The 24,121-nt window shown below is 39.9% G+C and overlaps 1 protein-coding gene across 5 annotated transcripts in view; it reads left to right on the top strand.

Moving 5' to 3' along the window:
- Positions 1-24,121, top strand: part of DIAPH3 (diaphanous related formin 3) — a 582,937-nt gene that overhangs the window by 184,054 nt on the left and 374,762 nt on the right. For all 5 annotated transcript variants that reach the window (XM_069970593.1, XM_069970591.1, XM_069970592.1 and 2 more), the window contains 4 exons: positions 11,166-11,240; positions 18,941-19,010; positions 20,112-20,248; positions 20,926-21,031. In XM_069970593.1, the coding sequence (XP_069826694.1) occupies positions 11,166-11,240; positions 18,941-19,010; positions 20,112-20,248; positions 20,926-21,031 (388 nt within the window). The remainder of the gene's footprint in view (positions 1-11,165; positions 11,241-18,940; positions 19,011-20,111; positions 20,249-20,925; positions 21,032-24,121) is intronic.

Genomic DNA, 24,121 nt, shown 5'->3' with positions numbered 1-24,121 from the left:
AGTGTCTATACCAGATTTGTTTAGTTCCTTCAGGCAGCATGAAACTAGTGATATGTTTACTTTAACTCATTGTGGGCTTTATTCTGATCCTATCAGCTTTTTGTTGATCTGAATAAATGTGTACTTTGCTCCTGGATTACGGGAGAACAGCGTGACCATATGACAACTGATCTCCTGCAGTAACTACCTGGAGCTGTGAAGCCTCCAATCTGGGTAGTTTATCCAATTACATGTTGCTGTCAAATCGTGAGTACGGCATACAGTATAACTGGTTCTGGCACCCTGACAAGCCATGCTCACCTGATCGGAAGTACAGAAACTAGGTAACAGTGATCAGAAGATCACTGGTAAGTATACACTAGTATAAAAGTATTAAAAAAAAAAAGTGAAACAAAACCTAAAATTTTTCAATCATACCCATAACCACCAAGTATATAAACTATACCATTATTTATATTGCATGGTGCACACTGAATAATTTCTTAAATAAATTTTATATTATTTTTCCGCCTCAGGGGAAAAAAAAGACATAAATGAGATCTTAAAGTCATATATATATGTAAAACTTGGTATCAATAAAAACTATATATCTTCCTGCAAAAAAATGTGCAAAAAACAGTGTTGTCACGCAAAAGATAAGAACGCAATTTATTTAGCAGATTTTGTATTTTTCTCAAGAAGATACTGTAGTCTCTATTGTGCCAAAGTGGTAATACTTAAAGCCACCAGGTACATCACCATGGGCTTTTTACATTAACAGACCAGTGCCGACGCAGGGATGCTGGTGGTGCAGTCCTTTTTTTTTTTAAACTGGTTCCGGCACACAGCGCCGGTCTATTTCTGACCACCAGCCCGCTAACCCCCAGTGAGACTATCTCCCCTCCCCTCTGTGACACGGCTCCATCAGAATCCCCGTCTTGGTGCCAGTCTGTTAATCTAAAAAGCTCTTAGTGATGTACCTGGGTTTGTTTTTTATAGGATAAGTTCGGCAAAAATTAAGTATTATATTGCCCCCAAAAATTATACAAATGACCAATATACAATACTTATAGGGAATGCGTATAAAGTGCTTTTCCCTGCACTCACTACTGCATCAAGGCTTTACTTCCTGGATAAAATGGTGATGTCACGACCTGACTCCCAGAGCTGTGCGGGCTGTGGCTGCTGGAGAGGATGATGGCAGGGGGACACTGAGGGACACGGGGCTCTGGAGAGACACTGAGCATCCCTCTGCCATAATCTTCTCCAGCAGGCACAGCCCACACAGCTCTGATAGTCAGGTCGTGACATCACTATGTTATCCAGAAAGTGAAGCCTTGATGCAGTAGTAAGTGCAGGGAAAAAAAGCACTTTATAAGCATTTCACGTAATAAGTGTATATTTGTGATTTTTGTATAACTTTTTTAGTGAAATATAATACTTTAATAGACATTTTCGCTGGACTTCTCTTTTAAAGAGACTCTGTACCCACAATTCCCCCCCCCCCCCCACCCCCCCCCAAACCACTTGTACCTTCAGATAGCTGCTTTTAATCCAAGATCTGTCCTGGGGTCCGTTCGGCAGGGGATGCAGTTATTGTCATAAAAACAACCTTTAATCCTACAGCGCTGTGTCTAACGGCTGGGGCTTACATTTTTATATGCATTAGGCTGGCACAACCTCTCTGTCCCTCCTCCCCACCCTCCTCATCATTAGGAATGCTCCAGGCAGATTGCTTCCTATTCCCCACCTGTGTGTATAATGCACATGGTCTGGATCGTTAATACACCTGTGCAAAGCTCAAACAGCAGTAAATGTTCCTGGATTATTCCTAATGATGAAGAGGGCGGGGAGGAGGGAAGGAGAGGTTGTGCCAGCCTAATGTATATACAAATGTAAGCCCTGGCCATTAGACACAGCGCTGCTGGAATAAAAGTTGTTTTTATGACAATAACTGCATCACCTGCCGAACGGAGCCCAGGACAGATCTTGGATTAAAAGCAGCAATCCGAAGGTACAAATGGTTTGTGAGCGACAGATTGTGGGTACAGAGTCGCTTTAAGGCCCAAACTAGCTGCGGCATCAAGGGGACTAATATTTTGTTAATTGTTTAATTGTTGTTTGTTTATTTTGTTAATTGTATTGCCTTTACAGAAGTAACACCATAAACCATTTTAAATGCAGCTAATGTATTACCAGACAACTAGTGGTCATAAGCCTGGTTGTGTTCTAAGCCACGTTGGGTCTCAGGTGCAGGGGACATGAGGTGCCATATTTCAGACAAAATGATCCTATTTCTCATGTGTCACGAGTGTAGGAGTAGCTGCTGAACACATTATATTGGAATTATTTGTTTGGTCATCAAATGTGTTTTCTTCCCCCTTTTTCTTTAAAATATATCTGTAACAATGTAAGCGTGCTTCTTATGACTTTAGAATTGGTTTGCAGGCTTCTTCCTTCTTGGTAGGTAAGCATCTTTGTGAAAGAAATGAAATAGATCTCTTACAAAATAAAAAATGCAGTATCGTCCATGTGACAACATAACAAATTTGATGCCTTAAACCTGAAGGTCAGCTTTAATATAATATCAAAAACCAATTTCCCCTAGTCTGTCTGAGTCATTTATCACCTACACTTAATACAATTATAGGCTGCATCAAGCTTTTATTTGCACCTATTCTTGCTATGATGATTATAGGCTCTAAAGCCACAGTCTACCGGGATTAAATACAGGGAAATAATGTACTGCAGCCCTAAATTTGATCATGACTTCTCTGCTGTAAGTGGATAAATTGTCCCAAAGATCACATTGCATTCAGCTCCCCGGCGGTCCCGTCATTTGGACTGCGACACCTCTGACCCTAATTAGAGGCCATGAGTGAAGATTCAGGTGTCGCCTCATTTAATGCACCTACAATTGTGCTGGCCGGATCATCCATCAGAAGACATCTAATTGTGTACGGAAAACCGGACAGTGGCCACAGAGCCTCAGCTCTTCTCTGCCTGTTTCTACAAATGGACATGCACTTAACACGATTTTATTATTTCTATTCCCATACTTTCAATACAGGATTAGAAAAAAAAGTAGACTACTCTCTGCCCCTATTCAAAGACAGCGCCTTTTCTGCTGTGGTTTGCTCAAAGGTGCTGGTTGCATTTTGCTACTCTGAGCCTTCTTGGCTTTTGGGGGCACACATCTGCTTAATGCCGTTTCCGTGGTGGGCCCACCTGCTGTTCCCCTGCATAGGGCCTGATTGATTAGGCAAGCACAGAAGAGCCTGGAGTGGGCACATTTTTTAGGTGACACATCATATTACATACCAAAAGGAAAGGAAAAGAAGGTTCGCACCATACATGTGTGGTACTAGAGAAAACTGATATGGGCTGTACTGATGTGGGCTGTACTGCTGACATATTGAGCTTAGTTTGTAGCCTAGGAGAAATTGAGCTGTAGAGTAGTGATCAGCCACAGGCATGTCATTGGTAAGCCGAAGGCATTCTGTGACATGGTGGCAAAACACAGCATATGAGCGAACTCTATCTGGCTTTTTAATACTTTGGTAATAGATTTCATTCATTGGAATATACAATCATCTACAATTTGGGTCAGTGAGAAGATGCATGCAAAAACAGATGTATCGAATGCATTCCATCCCATTTGTCATTCCTGTCCACCGCTGACACTAACATAAGAAGAAAAGGATGGGGAAAGGTTTGCTTCTTACTGTTACCTTTTGTACTTTGCATTTTTCTCCCTCACTTTGGTTTCCTGTGTTCTTCCTTGAGTATAACAGACACAGCTAGAAGATGTTAATAATTGGCACACCTCAATGGCAAACATTCCTGAGAATAATAACCTCCTCCTTTACTACCCGACATTTACTTTGGAATGAATACAGTGTGATTGAAAAGAAACTGTTGGGGAATGAGCTTTTTTATGATCCACACTGATCTTTTGGGCAGAATTTCACATATTTCTATGTTTCATGACATAAATGTCTACATCTTTAAAGGGTAATTTAAGGTGCAAGCTGTGTGCCAGGTCTGACCTTGATACCACTGACTTAGGTGTCCTTTGCTCTTAATGTCTTTACTCTTTAATGGACAGGGCACATGCCATCTTTTACTACTTTTAGTTATTTTTAATTTTAGTGTATTGTTAAAGGGTTTGGCTGCTTTTTTCAATACTTTTTTTATTTACATACTTTATTTTATACTGAGTTGCAATGTCACACACAGACTAAATACTAAAGTGGCACTCTTTCTGGAAGAAACAACTTTACATTATTCATGTTTTCACTAATCATTGGTAATCCCTCTAAATTTACTCCCTACCCCTTTTTCTATCTACTGTGGAAAACACTTAAAAAATCAATTATAGAAAATTTGCATACCTAGATGTCAGGGGGCATCCTGAATTACCTCGACCACCCCTTCCATAAGGGAGCCAGCCTGACAAGCAGGACACCTCCACATTCTTCCATCCATGTGCTCTGGACATCCATGCAATCCTCTGAGACCCCCCCCCCTCCCCAGTCCAGGAGGACACCCCCAAGGCCAGCCAGTACCAGTTTTTACCCACTCATTACTCTACTGTGTCCATTTGTCAGGGTAAACACAGGAGAGTTCCTCTATGGATTACTGCCTTGGGATTATGAAGTCATAAATGATGGTCCTTTATGCCCAGCTTTGCTTCTACAATTTTTTAACCACACTCACTTATCACACTATTGGACTTTATGTCTAGGTGTGCTGTTCCTTCCCCCCTTGTCTCACCAAGTCTCCCCCGCCCCACCAGCAGGTCCCCCACTCATCCTATCCAGCAGTGCTTTCCCTTCCTTCCTCCTCCTCCTCCAGAACACCCAGCTTTAACCCTCCAGATTATTTAATTATGTCTTGTTTGTTTAGGAATTCATCCAGTGTACATTAATTCTTATCCACAAACTTGTTTTTTCCCTCTTTCCCTCTACAACACCACACACACACACACACACACGCACACACACACACTTGTTCTCTTAAACATGGTTCTAAGGGCATGTTGTTTATCCAAATGTACCAAACAGAGTGGAATTTTTTGTTTTAGTTATCTGTCACATATTTAAAATTTAATAATGCTGCTAGCAGCGCTAAAAAGTTTTGGCAGTATCGAGGCTTCCTTGCTACAAAGAGGAGTTTGGTAACCTGGGCTTTCCTTGCCCTATGTAATTTGTCCAGATACTTATGACCTAGCAGCCTTTCCTGGGTCCACACAGGTCGTCAATTTGAAGCCTAGCTTTTATTCTGTCTGTAAATTTCTATCCATAATTTATTTATCGATGGACATCTATAATATGGATGGAAAAAAATCAGCTTCTGGGACACTACACCTTGGTTAGTCCACTATACTATTTTCCCTGAACTAGGATTACATTTTTGGTGTGTAATACAGTTGATAAGATTTCACAATTTTCTTAAATTATGTGCATTTTCATAGGCTACCCGCTGGCTACTTATAGGTTAGGATGTTATAGAATTTTTATTATACATATACTTAGATTCTGCTCGCATACCTGTATTATAAAAGTGTTATTTGTCTGTCTGCTTTTGTGAAATACATTGGTGGTGTGAGTGGTGGTCAGGCGCTACATTCAATAAAGCATGTGTATAAAGGGTCCGAATTAGGGGTAGGTTATGTCTGCAATTTTATCAGTGTGGAACTGTATTGTAACCAGTGCATATAGCCAGGACTGAAATTTTCCATGAAATACCTCAAAGATGAGGTCAGTCTGTTGGGCGGGTGATGTATTGTATGGTTGCCTGTCTGTGGACGGCTGATGTATTGTATGGTTGCCTGTCTGTGGACGGGTGATGTATTGTATGGTTGCCTGTCTGTTGGACGGGTGATGGCTACTTGTCTGTGGGCTGGTGATGTATCCAATTTGCAGTAGAAAGGAACTATGGAAAAAAAAAAAGGTTCTGCATAGATTGTAATAGATACCAGAGCTGCAGTCCGTGTCATTTTGTCCCTTTAGAAATTACCCATTTTCATGATAGAAAATGGGTCCCTACTGGACCATCTCTGCTTATTGGTGGTAAAATCTGTAGTGTCTTGTATTGAGAGCGCATGCCCAGCAACTAATTTTGTTTTATTCAGTACTGCTTGATCTCATGATGGTACATTGTAGGGGGAAATCACCAGTCAGCTCTGCGCTGGTCCACCCCCCTATGAGAGCTGTATGGGTGGAGGGTAGCATGGCTCCTGTCGGCGATATATAGTTTGGCTGCCTGACTTGTGGTGAAGGTGTTTACCCCCCCCCCCCCAGTTACTGGTATAATAAAATATGCGAGCAGCATTTATACATCCTATGTATTATAAATTCTATTCTATACAAAAAATGATTGGATTAGAATTCCTGGCTAAGACTTGAGAAAGCTTTAAGATATTGTTCTGTGTCCAGTGACCTAGGCGGTAGGTGATTTTGGTGGGTTGGTTGTTTGGCTTTCCCGCATCTTTCTTTAGGCTCCAGGTTCTTGATATTGTTTCATAACTCATCCTCTTAAGGTGGAATTGATAGCACTTCAGATGTAAATAAGCGCAGTTTGTCTGCTAACATTGTCAAGAAGTGGGAAGCATAAATTTAAGATTCTGTGCATATATTGAGCACCCTTTGGGATAATGGCTCAAGCTGCTGGAGGAAAAAAAAAAACAAATTAATTTAAGCTCAGTGTAGGTACCTAGCCTTTTCAAACAAATTGAATTGAGGTAAAGGCCTCTTTGCTGCACCTTGAAATTCACACTGACATACATGCTTGAATTTGATTATGAGATGCTTGAAGGCATACAGCTTGTTGATTATTAAAGTACGAAAACAGAATGGCAATACGCAAAGATGTGATTTCCCAAAGTGTGTGTGTTTTCCAGTATAATCTCGACTTGCCATTTACATCTCAAACATCTGTATGCAAGTTGATTTCTACTTTTAATGAATCTATCTAGTGACATTTATCATTGCTGTATAAATGGCTCCAGTTAGAAAGTGTAACCTTTATTTTGGAAATGATGTAAGCTGTAAGACTGGAAACAAAGTGTTTAACTTTAATTTGTCCATATGTCTAATTTCTATATGAAAACTACATCAGGTCTAGTTGATAAGCTACTTTGCATAGTGCTGCTCAGCCCTTGCTTAAGCTCGGCCTTGCAATATTAGGACTTTGAAGCTTTAGTCAATCTGTCTCCTTCACATTTGCTTTAGTAGCACACCTTGGGTGTAACATTGGCCAATACAGAATAATATGACAGCAAGAGCAGTGCAGTATAAAGCAATGTGCTAACTTTGAAGAATGCAGGGTAAGAGCTGAGAAGAGTAGCGTTGAAAAGTGGGGGTAGTTATTTTTCTATGAGTGGAAGTCTTCTATATGGAAAATGGCCACTATGCATACTGGTTTGGACAAGGGGGTGTACCATAGAAACACAGAAGATTGTGGGCAGAGAAAGACCACTGGGTCCATCTAGTCTGCCCTTTTAGTATTTCCCTTCGTCTTATCTTACTCCTATCCATCCATCCATCCATCCATCGATGTCTCCTCAGAGAGGTGGTCTTTTGGAGAGCTTGAAATGTACAAAAATCCTGACTCCATTAAATTCAGTCAGTGACACTTCAGGTCTGCAGTTAATGGATAACATCAGAGAATCATGGCTTTCAATAAAAACCTATATTATTCCTCAATGTGTCATCAGACATCAAGTTTATAGTGAATTTATTTTGTAATCTCTGAGCTTTGTACTTCTTCTGTGCTATGGCATTCTCTTTTTATTGGGGCTGGGCCCCTTCAAGTCTCTTTAATACCATTCAGTGAATATTGGCATTTTGTTTTAAATGGAAACTGTCACGTCAAAGCACTTTTGAAATGTTTCACAAACGTGTCAAAGGTTTTGATTGGTTAGGGTCCCAGCGCTGAGCTCCCCACAGACGTAGACGAGAGACGTGTGTTATCTCCCCAATGCCAGTGAGACTCCCTGCTTTGTCACACATGGAACTGGGGGGAGTATCAGTGCTTGGCTGTGCGCTTCTCCCCTCCCATTCTAGTGATCAGTGGGGCTCCTAACTCCTAGACTTTTGACATAAATATGGCTTGTGAGCAGCGCCATGAGGGACAGGGTTACACAGGGACATAAGTTAAGGTCATCTGGGCCCCACTCAGGGAAGTGTGTGTGTGTGTATATAAATAACAGGTAAAAAAATGAAACAAACATTCAGAAACCACATAATATGTGATATTATAAGTTACTGTACAGTAATGGAGATGATGGGAAACACAAGGGCTGAAAGAGACTGCAGGGAGCATAAAGGAATGAGCAGGGCTGATGTGGGCACAGTATAGTAGCAATCTCTGTCCGGGGAGAGAGGGGTTACAGCTATGAAGAGATTACCTCCACAGTCCTGTCCCCTGATGTAAGCCCCAGCCTGAAGTGGATCTGCTATGATTTGGAAGTTGAGGGAGACTTCCTGGGTCAGAGTACAGTGCTGTAGACCCTGCTATGCAGACCATTCCCCTCCCCCACCCCCCTCCCACCCAGCACAGAGAGCTTTTACACCAAGGCAATGCTCTTGAACCAAGTCACAATTTTGAAAAACTATGAGGTCTTCTTGCAAAACGCTCCTAATCTAAGTTACTCTTAAACCAAGGTACCAATGTGAATAGGTACGTGATGAAGGTTTATTTTCTCGAAGGAATAGCAGTTATGTTTCTGTCCATACAATATGGACTTTTTTTTCAAGTCAAAGTGAGCACAGAGAGAAGAAGCAGGGTATATATGTGCAACGCGACATATCAGGTTTACACATATACCCTGCCTATTCACTGTGTGTTCACTTTGGATTGAAAAAAGTCCATATTGTATGGACATAAACGCTGCTGCTATTACTTTGAGCAAATAAACCTCATCCTTGGATGTGCCGCTTCATCTTTAGAGTTTATATTGCTGCACCTTGAATTGGGTTCAGCAGCTGGCACCCTATTTAGCTTTCTCTGTGTGTTGTGGACTTCTTTGACTCTATATAGTTGTTTTTGTTTTTTGTTTTTTCACTTCACTTGAAGCCGCCAGAATAGCTGTTAACTTATACATCCCCAAGTGAGTTTCTACAGTAGTGACTCTAGGTGAAGGTGACACCCATGTTCTGATGTTCTAAGCAATAACTGGAACATAGTCACGCCATGCTTGACAAAAGGTGCATAGGAAAAAAAACATTCATCTGGCAGTTTTATGACCTCTAAAATGAATTACAAAAAATTTTGCCTGTGATATTTTTCCTCCCCTTTTTATTTCTACTGCTTGTGTCCCCTCCAAATTAATAAGCGTGAAGTGCTTCTTCTATTAAGTGTGTGCTTTTCAGCGAACAATCCTTCTGTCTTTTACTGAGTTGTCCTCATAGCTATGTGGTGGGTCCAGATAATGTATTTAATGACAATAGAGAGTGAGTTAGTGCTAGGCCAAGGAAACATATTTTCAGCCACAAGGACTAGTACCTGCCCTTTACTTATCGGATGAAATGCTTTTAGTGCCCTAAATATTGTTTGGATCGGGGTCCTGTGTTCTAGCAGTGAAGGTTATAAGTGATGATTTAATTACTCTTCAGCATAGTTTTAATACACAGGCTTTGAAGCTAGAGAACATTTTGTTCTATGAATCATTTCACAATCTTTTGTTAAATTCTTTGCTTAACACTGGAAGGTTGATACTTGATATTGAAAATGTTGTTTCTTTTGTAATGTGTTAACCCTTTAAAGTGGTACTCCAGAGGAAAAAAGTTTTCAAATCAACTGTTACCAGAAAATAATACAGACTTGTTAATAATATTTAAAAAATCTCAAGCCTTCCAGTACTTATCAGCTGCTGTATGTCCTGCAGGAAGTGGTGTTTTCTTGTAGCCTGACACAGTGCTTCCACATTTGTCTGTGACTGGAACTATCCAGAGCAATAGAAAATCCTCATTGAAATCCTCTTCCGCTTTGGGCAGTTCCTGAGTTACAGACAGAGGTGGCAGCAGAGAGAGAGCGTTGTGTCAGGCTGAAAAGAATTCACCACTTCGTGCAGGGCATATAGCAGTTGATAAGTACTGGAAGACTTGAGAGTAATTTACAGATCTATATACCTTTCTGACCTCAGTAGATTAGAAAGGGATTTTCTTTTTGGACTTCCCCTTTAAGGATGTGGCCTAGTTTTGGTATTTTTTTTCCACACAGTATTTCCATCAGTTTTTTCATCAGCCTTTTTTTAACCAAAAAAACCTGACAAAGTTGTAATGGAAAGATTTGCACAGTTTCTGTGTTTTTATGCACTCCTGGTTTTGATTGAAATGAAGCCAACCAAAAGACCGACAGAAATGTTTGAATCTAGCCTTAATATTTCTAACATTTTTTTTTCTTTTTATGCTAGGGAATAATTGTGTTTACATATGTCTGACAATGAATAAATACCTGTGTATGTAAAGTCCCCATGCATCTGTTACATAGTGTCTAACAGGGACTTAAGCTGTCACACCCCAGGCTGTTACTATGTAACTCGGCAGTCATGATGCTGAGGGGCACAGGACAAAGTGAGCTCCAGCTTTCAGACTTTCACTGTTGCTGGGGATTCGGCAGGAACATCTGTATACCATTGCATGATAAGGTGCTATGGAGAAAACCTTATTCACATTCTGAACAAATGTAGATTACCTTAACTTTCAGAATGGTGTTTGGGCTACTTATATGGAAGGCCTAATTCACACAACGTAAAAATAAGGGCAAAATACGGCCTGAAATAATGATCATGTTTATTTCTGGCCTGATTTATCCCTTATTTTTACGTTGTGTGAACAAGGCCTTCCCCCAGTTCTGAGCTGCAGCATTCTGCTGAAGACACAAAAATCTGTGATTGAGCGGAGGGAGGAGGAAATGGAAGATGGAGAGTGAACGGCTAGTATCACCATGGGCAGCAACATATAAAGAGTTATGTTTAAGTGGAATACCCCTTTAACAAAAAAGGAAATGCAGTAACTTCTTTTATTGCCGTAGCGTAAGTGGAGTTATTGTCCCTTGGGAAGTCTTGAGCTCTGTATACATTTTGTAATACATTTTTCACTGTTTGTGCATTACATGTGATGCATGCTTACTTGTAGTTGGTGCTGATTCTATATTTGCTCTTTTTGTTTCTCTTTCAGTTGGGTTGAAAGCTTTGGTCATGATGGCCTTGGTTATTTGTTAGACATTTTGGAAAAGACAGTGAATGGAAAACGGTAATGTATCACTAGACATATTGTAAGTATAATGTTTAAATATACAGCTTTAGGCTGCATTCACACTACGTATATTTCAGTCAGTATATGTATATTTCATTCAGTATATTTCAGTCAGTATTGCAACCAAAACCAGGAGTGAATTAAAAAAACACAGAAAGGATCTGTTCACACAATGTTGAAATAGAGTGGATGACCGCCATTTAATGGCAAATATTTGCTGTTATTTTAGAACAAAGGCTGTTATATTGAAATAATGGCAGTTATTTACTGTTATATGGCGGCCATCCACTCAATTTCAACATTGTGTGAACAGATCCTTTCTGTGTTTTTAATCCACTCCTGGTTTTGGTTGCAATACTGACTGAAATATACTGACTGAAATATACGTAGTGTGAACGCAGCCTTGAGTAAGATGCTTTTAACCGCTTCATGACCAAAAGTCTATGATGCACAGATGTCTAGGTGACAATGAAGCAGCTCTCTCCTCCGCATCTTCTAAGAGCCATAATACTTTTATTACTCTCATTATAAAATAGTTCCAAGCGTCCCCACCACCTATTCCTAGTGCACATTACTCCGCCCCCCAGCACTTAGCCTCCTGTATGGCTTGATGTTCTACTAGTCCTTTTTCTTCAGAAACATTATCTTAAAACTTTTTTCAGCCCCCAGATGTATTTAAATTTTTGTTCCCTTTTTCCTCTGTCTGTTCTTCCCTGAGCTAAAGGAAAACCTGCATGTGAAAGAGCACAAAACTGGACGCAAAGTATTTAGTTTGACTGTGCTTTTCTTCAATATTTCTGGATAATGGTTTTAAAACGCCCCTGCCAAGATCTATGTATATCAATTTGAGGCCCTGGACCATTTAGTAACATCACCAATTGTTTGAAATTTACTTCTCAGAAAATATAATCAAGTCAATCCAACTTTATTATAATTTTCTACTTCTTAGCCTTATTAAATGAGTCCCTTAGTGGCCAATTTCATTGAATTTGGCTGAAAATTGCAGCATACTTGAATAATCCCCTAATTCTCAGATATATTCCTTAAACCTCTCACACTTTGTAGAATCCTGTGTGGGATGTCTCACAACAGAGGCTTGTTCGATAGAAGAATACAAAATAAGCTTCTCATCTCGAAAAGCAAACGTTATGGTTTTAACTGCCAGATTTCTCTCTCTGTCCTTGGTTTTTGTCGCTTTACCATGAGACTTGGTGATCATTGTACTTTCCCTGTCTTTGTGTTAAAAACTGATGAGCTTTTGCGATATTTGAAAGCTTAGTCAGTCTGCCTGCCTATCTATTTTTCTTTCTATGCCGTTTAATGCAAGTGTAGAAGAAATCCTGCAAAGTATGATATCAAAAATCAAAACGTTAATAGTTTCTCTTTTCTCAATTAGCAAAATGCCAAGTAAAGGCTCTCTCTCTCTCTCTCTCTCTCTCTCTCTCTCTCTCTCTCTCTCTCTCTATATATATATATATATATATATATATATATATATATATATATATATAAATGTGTGTATAAGGAACCCTCTTTTGCCTATTTCTTCTATGTTTTCCTAACCATTTAACCCCTTCACGGACTTTGTCGTACAAGTACACCCTGCCAAGTGGCCGCGCTGTGAAGCGAGCTCAGAAGCTGAGCTTGCTTCATTGCGGGTGAGGATCATCTGCTAACAGTGGCTTTTAAGTGTAAGTGACAGGAGCATCTTCTGTCACTTACCTTCAGGCCCCCCACAGCGTGTCTGCGGGTGTCCCGATCGCACTGCCTGACTGCCGGAGGTAAACTGATTACCTCTGTGTAGTCTGATCTTCTGATAGTCGGCCACAGGCAGGCTCTATCAGAAGATCACAGATTACACTGATCCCTACAATGTGTGTAATCAAATGTGACTGTGTAAAAGTCCCATAGGGGGGCTTAAAAAGTGTAATAAATAAATGTTTTTAAAAATGCCCCATAGCCCCTCGCCAATAAGTCTAAATCACCCCCCCCCCTTCCCATTTTATAAATAAAAGACACAAAAATAATAAAATAAACCTATATGTCGTAACGTGCATAATTGTTCGCTCTATTAAAATAAAACAATATTATTACTGCACGGTGAACAGTATGAACGAAAAGCGGTAAAAAAGCAAAACGTCAGGATCGCTGATTTTTTTAATAAAATTGTATATATGACTATAAAAATGTATAAAAAATATTATAAATGTATAAAAAGTGATCAATACATCTGATTTAAACAAATATGGGACTAATAAAAAACTAGAGATCATGGCACAAAAAACTACACCCCATATAGCCCCGTAGGCGAAAAAAATAAATGCACTAGAGGAGTCATAATAGGGCCATTTTAAATATACCTATTTGCAAAAAAAAAAAAAAAAAAAAATACTGTTAGAAAAGCTGTAAATATCCATATCGCTGTATTCAGACTCACCTATAGAATAAAAATGTCAGTTTTACTGTGCATTATGTAAACTGGAAACCTCACAAACTTTGCACAATTACAAAATTTGTCCCAAATTCACCCCATAAATGATATTTTGGGGGTTCCGTCATTAATTTTATGGTAGATTACAAGGCTGCATTACAAAGCATACCGGTTCCTGAAAAAGACCTTACATGGCCCTGTAGATAGAAAAATAAGAGTTATAGCTTTTAGAAGGCGAGGAGGAAAAAAAAAAAAAAGCAAAAATGTAATTTGGTGCAGTCCTTAAGGCCATTCATGGCTTTGCCCTTAAGGGGTTAAAAAGACAAATTTGGTCAGCTCTCCTACAACATTGACACTAGGCAGGAACACGTTGCTATAGCTGAAATTGCAAACACACAAAAACACAAATAATGCAACAGCTCACCACTAACGGCAAGATACAGACCCAATACAGATATGCTAAAAGCAGCCCCCCCCCCCACTGCAAAAAAAACCACCCAAAAAACAATAAAAATAATGAGGCTCTTGGCATATCATTTGCAAACAGTGTAAACCATGCCATCAGGATAAAGTGGCGTCATGCTTGGGTTGGACCCTACACTGTACTTTGGCCTCTCCATGGCATATAATAAGCATATGCTCTTGGCATGCAAGATCCATCTTATAGCAAAAATAACCACCTGGGTGGGATAGGTGGAGTGCGCCACCAAGTAGAGGCAGCAACTCCTCCCATCTGAAACATGGGCAAAAAGACAAATCTGGTCAGCCCTCCTACAACACGTTACCTTTCCTGCACCGTTGCAGAGTTTCAGAAAAATGGTTATCTAAATGCAATTTTTTTTTATTTATTTTTTTTTTTTTCAACTGCAGCAACTGCAAACATCTACATGCGACATTATTTTTAAGGAGCTTATTGTTACACATAAAAATGCTGAAAAAGAGAAGTGTTTTTAGTTTACAAATATCCGCCAAACCTTTATTATTCCACTAGTAGAACCTCCCTCTGAAGAAGAGGGGAAGAGAAAAGGAAAAAATGTAACCATGACCCAACGTTCTTCATATTTGTTAGGTATTTTAAACATATTTTAATAGCAAAAATTAATAGCACAGTTGTTCTCACATGTGTGAGGTATTTTAATTATATTTCAATATGTTGCACTTGGTTTGTTTTATTTGTCCCTATACACCATATTTCTGTTATTGCAAATAAGTTCATCATATTAATTCAACCCTCTAGTGTGGGGCATTTTTATTAATCCACATTAAAGTTGTGCACCACCTCGCTATTAAAGCCTTTTTACTTATTCAACATTTTTCAGTCCTAGTTTAATACCCTATACACAGTGTACTGACTCCAAGGGAACTATCATTTTATATACTGCTTTACAGATCTGGATTATCTCATTTCTACAACAGAGTTTAGAGTATCTCCAGGACGTGTGCTACAGATCTATGTTATCGATCCCACACCTCATACTATTTGAGCCTTCTCAATCTCTAAGCTGAAATAATTTTTGGTGTATAATATGATCAGTTTAAACAGCTGAGCGTAGAAAGAGACCTATTTGTGGACATTGGAAGGACCGTAAAGCATTGTTCCTCTGCTCCAGTAAAATCAGAGAGATATACAGTGAGTCCAAGAAGTATTTGATCCCTTGCTGATTTTCTTTGTTTGCCCACTAATAAAGACACTATCCTTCAGCACTTTTAATGGTAGATATATTCTAACATGGAGAGACAGAATATTAAGAAAAAAATCCAGAATATAATTTTAAAGAATATATTTTAATTAATTTGTATTTCAATAAGGAAAATAAGTATTTGATCCCTCTTGCCAAACACACTCAATACTTAGTGGCAAAGCCTTTGTTTGCAAGCACAGCGGTGAGACGTTTGTTGTAGTTAACCACAAGTTTAGCACACACACCAGGGGGAATTTTGCCCCACTCTTCTTTGCAGGTTCTCTCTAAATCATGAAGGTTGGTGGGCTGTCGCTTGGCAACTCTGACCTTCAGCTCCCTCCATAGATTTTCGATCGGATTGAGGTCTGGCTGGGCCACTCCATGACCTTAATGTGATTTTTCTTGAGCCAATCCTTTGTTGCCTTTGCTGTATGTTTACGGTCGTTATCATGTTGGAAGACCCAACCACGGCCCATTTTCAGAACCCTGGCAGAGGGGAGGAGGTTGTCCCTCAGGATTGTGCGTTACATGGCTCCATCCATCTTCCCAGTGATGCGGTGAAGTAGCCCTGTACCCTTGGCAGAGAAACACCCCCAAAACATTATGCTTCCACCTCCATGCTTGACGGCGGGCACAGTGTTCTTGGGGTCTTAGGCAGCATTTTTCTTCCTCCACACATGGCGGGTGGAGTTGAGGCCAAAAAGTTAAATTTTGGTCTCATCTGACCACAAAACCTTCTCCCAATAACTTGGTTCATCTTTCAAATGATCATTGGCATATTTGAGGCGCGCCTCCACATGTGCTCTCTTCAGCAGGGGTACCTTTCGGGCACTGCAGGATGTGAATCCATTGTTGCGCAAAGTGTTGCCAATTGTTTCCTTGCAAACTGTGGTCCCAGCTGCCTTCAGGTCATTTGCTAACTCCTGCCGAGTGGTTGCAGGACGTTTTCTGACTGTTCTCAGCATCATTGCCACCCCACGAGGCAAAATCTTCTTTGGAGCACCGGGCCGAGGTCTGTTGATTGTTATGTTATACTCTTTAAACTTTCTGATAATTGCACCAATAGTTGTTACTTTCACATCCAACACCTTACTAATCTTTTTGTAGCCCATTCCAGCTTTGTGAAGGTCAACAATTCTGACTCTGAGGTCCTGTGACAGCTCTTTGGTTTTACCCATGTTGGAGACTTGAAATCTGTGTGATCTGTCTGATTCTGTGGACAGTTGTTTTTCCACACAAGTGATTAGTGAGAACAGGTGGCTTCAGGTTAGGTAACAAGTTGATTGGGAGTGTCTAACTGGTCTGTAAAAGCCAGAACTGCTAATGAATACTAAGGGATCAAATACTTATTTCACTCCATGAAATACAATCAATTAATATATATTCTTTAGATTTATTTTCTGGATTTTCTTTTTAATATTCTGTCTCTCCATGTAAGAATACATCTACCATTAAAAGTATAGAATGATCATGTCTTTATTAGTGGGCAAACAAAGAAAATCAGCAAGGGATCAAATACTTCTTGGACTCACTGTATCTAAAGTTTATTGAAATGACATGACATGTAAATAACTTAAAGAGTCACTGTCGTATTTTTTATTTTTTTTTGCAGAAATCAATAGTCCAGGCGATTTTAAGAAACTTTGTAATTGGGTTTATTAGCCAAATCTGCCATTATCTGCATGTAAAAAGCCTTTTCCCAGGTCCCCCCCTCCTTCCTCTTTTTCATCCACTCTGAAAAATCTGAAAATTGTGACTTGTTGCAGGAGACGTCCCCTGTCTGTTCTAGGGAGAGGGGAGGGGGGAGGAGGAAGGAGGGAGTTAGCTGGCAGCAGAAAGCAGATAACAGAGGATTACAGGCACGGAGCTGGGTGACAGCTGTAATCCGAGCTCAGACAGGTCACTGGTGACTGTCACAGGAGATATCCCGTGAGGGATTTGTAGATTAACTCTTTGTTGTCCTGTTTTGGTCTTTTCTTTAGCTCTCTCCATAGGAGAACAATGAAGACGGGGGGAGAGCTTCAAACTGCTTTTTCATGATAAAAATGCATTTTTCGGATAATAAACCCAATTACAAAGTTTCTTAAAATCGCCTGGACTATTGATTTCTGCAAAAAAAAAAATTCACGACAGTGACACTTTAAGTTTTTTAACGTGTTCTGATAATTGATTCTTGATTACTCTTTCTATGTTACCGGCTTTTATATATGTCACTCATTGTAGGCTTCATTATACCCTGTTTCCCCTAAAATAAGACATCCTCTGAAAGTTAAGACATAGTGGAGGTTTTACAGGATAGCTTAAAATAAGGCATCCCCCAAACGAAAGACCTCTGCTGCCACCCTGCTGCTAACGGGAAGGTGGCCAGGAGAGATTGTCTGGTTATGCTGGTTTGCGATGACAACTACTATACAGTATATAATAAATGTGTATTTCTTTTTGACCAACAATAAGTGTTAATTCTTGTTCATGGAAAAATAAGACTTCCCCTGAAAATAAGACATTGCACATCTTTGGGAGCAAAAAATAATATAAGACCCTGTCTTATTTTCAGGGAAACACGGTATGTTGTATATAAAAATAGTTTGTGAGTGCCACACTTCTTTCCTATTTTTACATAAAGCAAACATTTTTCTGCTTATGCTTGCACCACTATGTATGCTTCAGTTTTTGCACCATAGTCCTAGTCCGAGTACTACACTATATATTACCCAGCTGGAGGAGGACCTCATTTTGAAGTTGAAAGGCGGGTGATTAGGTATCTGAAATTGTGATCCTACTTCACTTCCTATACAGGTCCTGCTGTCTCTAAGATTTGGTAACAGCTTAGGCCACATTCACATGTTCCGTGTTCTGCACGGAACACACATGTGGAATGCATGTAACTGACTCCCCCTCTGCCCGGGCTGCATCTGTGATAAGATGGTGGGAGCGGGGGAACTGTATTCTTATGCGCCGCGCTGTAATGAATCAGCCGTGCGGCACAGCGCATATGAATACAGTTCCCCCACTCCTAGCATCTTATCACAGATGCTGCCCGGGCAGTGGGAGAAGTCCATAACATGCGTTCCATGTCCGTGTTCCTTGCATGCGGCCCTCCTGAGCTGCTCTAGAACGTCTTGACAAAGATGTTTGGCTGGAGCTGAGATGTCTATTCTAAAGCCTAGCACACCCTTTACTGGAAGATTTTTTCTTTTTTTTTTTCTTTTTACAGTGGGATACAATATTTCAGGGGCACTAAGCTCTGTTATCCAGATCCATCCCCAGGCCCTGCTTTGGTGCTGTGCTGCTGCCTTTCTGGTTTATTTTTATAATTATTGTCATTATCAATTATGAAAATGATTGTTATAATAGAGAACTGGCACACCTGTGCTGGTTTATTGTTACTTAAGGGTAATGAGTGTCATATTCTGCCTGAGAACAAACACTTCTACTTGTTTAATGTGTGCTTTTGTTTTAGGCCATAAACTTTTAATAATCTTTGGCAAATATTTATTAGGGTGATAATGTTCTGCCTTATAAAGGTTCCCCTTTCCTCTCAATGTTTCTTTTAGTTGTATACTAATATTTCAAATTTAATGCAGGCACGAAAAAATAGAGAAACGGATTCAGCACAAAGTCATACAGTGCCTGAGGGCCTTCATGAACAACAAGGTAATTCTTGTACTGTAATAGTAATATACGGTAATTATGATTTCTGAATTATCTGAGGACAGCAGGACAGATTTATTAAACTTATCTTACAAATGGCACCAAATGGGTAGAAGCTGAGCCAGATTTATCACTGTGTCCTGTATGGTAAGTTCAGTGCATTGCACCACCTTACAGATTGCAGACTTTACTTGTACCCAAAATAATGATGCATTGAATTATTCAATCCAACATATTTTATAGTCCCCCTTAACTATACCTTTTTTTCTTGAATATTTTTTTTAAAACTGTCCAGGGAAACGTGATATTGTACAAAGCAAGAGATCCGTTTGTTTTTCGCGTCAGTTTAGCCATATTTTGCTTTACAACGCTCTCCCAGTATTTTGTTGTCATACATTTAATGTAGGCGTATTATATGTGGTGTAAGTTCTATCCTGTAAATCCCTGCAAATGAAAGGGAATGTGTCAGATATATATGCCCAGAGCCTCAGACGTGGGTAAACAGCTGAGCTACAACAATGGATACTTGTCTATGTTTGTAAACCTCATGTTTTCCTTTTAGAGCTTCGAAGGATAACATGATTTTATAACTTTGCAAACAGCAATCATTTAAGAAAAAAAGTTTTAATGTGTTTTATGTTCCTATCAGCTATCCGCCCATATCTCCAGCTCTCAGCATGATAAAAAGCTGACATTTGCATTAATACAATTGCATGGGAGAATGCCAGGATAGACATGCATCCACATAGGTTATTTTGTTATTTACAAATAAAATGTGAATTTCTATTTTTGTTTCCACCACTCTTTCATCTAATGAGTAGTTATTGGTCTTCTCTGTATATTTTTATATGATTGTAGAAGGCCTTTACAAGCAGTCTCCTTGATAGTAAGGAATGACATGTCACTCCTATTGGCCGTCACTTACTGATCAATTGGGGCTTGATCCTTAGCACTCCTTCCCGTGATCCTTAGAAAGAAAATGCAGTTGTACAATGCTGCAAAATAGCTGAAAGGATGCAGTCCCTTCCCACTTGTGATCAATAGGACTGGAAGTTAGACCTTCCCCAACTGTACATTATTATCCTGCCATTTATTTTATTGCAGTATGGATTAGAGAGAATCATGGGGGAAGAAAGGAGTCTTTCGTTATTGGCCAAAGCCATGGATCCCAAGCAAGCCAATATGATGACGGACGTGGTCAAGCTGCTGTCTGCTATATGCATTGTCGGAGAAGAAAACATGTAAGTACATTGCTTCGTGGTCAATTAAGTTTAATGACACGTTTCCTGACAGACAACTGCACTGGGGAAGTGTTCTGTCATATGTAAATGTTTATTCACAGACATGTCTTGTCGCACATTTCATTAGGACGCTTATTGATGAGGCTCTGCCTTGGTTTGCGTTCGACATCTTTACCGTAACTAAGAGTATCATTTTCAAGAGATTTTTTTTTCCTTAATAGTTACAAGTTAATGTGTTCTCATCAATAAAAATTACACTGTAATTGCTTTACCTCATCTGGGAGATATTCAACAATCACATGGTAGGATTTTACCTTTGAAAAGTGAATTCATTATGTCTTGTTTGGTAGTGTATCTCTTACAGGACAGAAGTACACTGTTAACGTGCAATAAATATTTTTTCCTCACTTCTGTTCAGGAGTGAATTGGGATTTCTTATGTTCTTTGTTCCTAGCCATCTGCTTGAAGTGATTTAATTAGATTTGGTGAATTTATGAAGAATACTGAAACAAGACGATAACAAACAACGCTGTCATCATAAACTTTGCTTTGTCCTTGCAGCAATCTGCTAAGTTTATACTTTTTTAGTGTTATAAATTGATTTTGAATTTTTGTGTTGGTTGTTTTTTACAATGACATTTTTATCTCTCGCTATGATGAATCCGGTCTCCTTCTAGTCTTGAAAAAGTCCTTGATGCAATAACCACAGCTGCCGAAGAAAGGGGGATCGCCCGGTTTAGCCCAATTGTTGGAGGTCTTCAACACAATACTGTCCAGCTGCAGGTTTGTATTACCTTATTTCATATTCCTGCTGTGTAAATGCATTTCACTATTTTAGTGTTTTAACTGTCATTATATAAAACTTTGGACATGTCAGAGAGACATGTAAAGCCTTTTGATTGGTCCGGATCTAAGTATTCAGACCCACACCAATCGTTGGAACCAGCAGGGAGAGGACTGTGCTGCCACATGGTCCCCTCCCTGCTCTGTCATTGAAATCAGATGTGTTCCTTAGACTTACATTATGAGCCTGACTGATCATGTGACGTGAATTCTCCCAGCTTGTTCTCTCTATCAGTGCGGTTCTTAACACTCAGACCTTGACCGATCTTTTTACATGTCTCTCTTACATGTCCAAATTTCTTTTTATAACTATAGTGACACTTTAAGTGTTTTGCTGTAAACTACATGGTACATGCTTTTCATAGGATGGCTCATCAGTAACTGATTGGTGCCCCACTACAAAGTTGGCAAAATATGTCTCAGGTCACTGTGTAGTGGGGGCTATGTGTAACTGCTATTCACTGGAACGGGACCTGAGCTGCAGTTACAGGTCACCGCCTAAATACAATGAATGGAAGACAATAAACAAACTCTGTTTACTGTGCAGTGCAGCACTGAACAGCTGATTGGCCCTGGTGCCGTCAGCCTGCAAATAGGCCATCAGTACATTTTGCCTGTAAAACCACTTCAATAGATGTGGCACTGCATTAAACAAGCATTGGTTTCTCACCACATTCATACTTATGTGTAACCTTATGAGAAGGCAACAGCAAGTTTTAGACATTTACTTTTTGAATAAAATGCTTCCTTTATTCGGTCTTTTCTGAAATGACTGTTCTTACTGTTGAATTGGCTAAGCTTGCATGGGCTGCTAACATTCTACCCCCACACCATTAGAAATCAATAAGATAAATGAGTCTGTAACATATTTTATGTACTGAATATTGAGTTACACTTTTGACTGTTAAAGTTCAGGCTTCAATAATTGTAGAATTGTAACGCAGTTTGTTAAATAAGAATCTGTGTAAAACATTATAACTGTTAAATAGCCTTATTCTGTAGTGTTCAGTGAGGTAGGAAGGGTTCAGCTTAGTACCTAGTCTAGGTTTAAAGCTACTATAACCCCCCCCCCCCCCCCTGAGAATTCTTATACCTTTTGTGTAGCTGCAGTTAAGTCCTTTCTGGTGGTCTTTTCAAAAACGCTTGTGGTGCTTTGGTGAGGCCAAAAATCCAACTTTTATTGGGGTCTAGCCATGTCTAAGAGACAGAGCCTCCTTTGTGACACCCTCTGGCTTGATCTGCATCCTCTCTTATTTACACATACGCCATTGTGACCCGATCTGGCGCAGTGACGCGGCCGGCCGGCCGACCTGTGCTGGATCTGGTCGCAACGGCATATGTGTGAAGGAAAGAGGACGAAGATCCAGCCAGATGGCGTCACTCTGGTATGTGGGTGGGGCTGTAGGAGTTGGCTACAGCAGGCAGATGATAGGCGGTGCAGATGTGCCCTGGGGGAGAACAGCAGCGCATGCGATGTGACAGCTTACACTGAGTGTCAGCCTGGGGGAGAAACAGGAATCTAGGTGGAGCGGAGAGCAACACCACATAGATAGAGCTGGCTTAGGGCACAAGCGCTCTAGACCCTGCCTCTTTGACATGGCTAGTTGGATCTTTGCCCTCACCAAAGCACCACCAGCATTTTGAAAAGACCATCAAAAAGGACTTCCCTGCAGCTACGCAAAGGTAGGGGGGGCTGCACAGTAGGTACAGAGTCTCTTTAAAGCATTAAAAGAGGTCCTTTTTGTGTTTTCTTTTTCAACACTGCGGTCACATGATGGTATCACATTCTTTTTTTTAATTGCATCTCTATTGCCAAACAAAAACTAGCACTGACAACTAAAACAGTGGGTGTAAAGCGAAGTGGTCATGGTGTCTGGATGAATCACCAATCTGCATTGGCAAGGAGATGATACTGGAACTTTTGTTACGTGCATTCTAATGAGACATGTAAAGTAACATCTCAGCTGCTGCGTCAACACTTCCAGTGCTCGATGCTCACTGCCACTTCCTGATGACATGGTTTTTGACAGTGATTTCTCTCAGCCAATGACTGGCTGAGATGGGACACCATTGCGACCAGTAATTGGTTGGGAAGATCCTTCAGTAACAATGCGTCATCAGGAAGTAGTGGTCAGAACTAAGCAGTGGAAGAGTTAGTGCTGCAGGGGACTGAAAGAGGTTAGTATACAGTAGTTTTTTGTTTGTTTTTTTACCTACTCCCAGCCATGTATAAATTATATTAAATTTTTAGAAAATCCCTTAAAATTTGAACGTCACTTTTATTAAATTTTGAATGGAAGAGAGTCAAGTAGAAATATCATAAAGAGATAGGTTAAAATGGTATAAAGCTATAATGCTCAAAATGAAACTGCCTTATAGTAAAATTATAATTCAACATGAGAAAGCAGTATCTGGAGAATATTCTCTAACCATCATGAATGATAAACTTCCTATCAAAAAGGAGTAAATCATAGGTAACAAAATCTCACCGAGCAAATTGTCAGTTTTGCTTATGTAAATCATACTGAAATAAGACAGGGAACAAGAGAAACAAGGTAGAACATACATAAAGGGGGGAGAGAAAAATGGTTGCAGTACCAACATAGATAAACAGCAAGAGTGTACTGGAGATTCCATACCACTGGAATAATTTGAGTTTATTATTCTTGGCACTGTTCGATATTCTAGTGATATTCCAGGTTTTTGAAAGTCTAGAGGAGCTGCCTTTTTACATGCCATCTTGATAAAGGGATTTGCTGCTATAGATACATGCAGAAGCAACCTGATGGATAGCCTTCCTGTAGTCTTTTAGAGAACAAATAAGAAAATGTCTCAGTAGAGAAAAATTCTAAAAGTCTTTTACTAGAAGTGTAAACTGCCTCTATTATGGTATTGTGAGTAGGTGATCCCATAAGATATCTATAAGGGTGCCCATTCCTGCCTGACACCTACAACACTAAGGGTATGTGCACACTTAGGCATCTGAGCGGATCACCCGCCGCAGATTCAGAAGCTTGCAGCCGTGCACAT

Source organism: Dendropsophus ebraccatus, chromosome 5 (assembly GCF_027789765.1).
Source record: "Dendropsophus ebraccatus isolate aDenEbr1 chromosome 5, aDenEbr1.pat, whole genome shotgun sequence".
Lineage (NCBI taxonomy): Eukaryota > Metazoa > Chordata > Amphibia > Anura > Hylidae > Dendropsophus > Dendropsophus ebraccatus.
The sequence above is the reverse complement of the archived record's forward strand: the minus strand, read 5'-3'. Positions and strand labels throughout refer to the sequence as shown.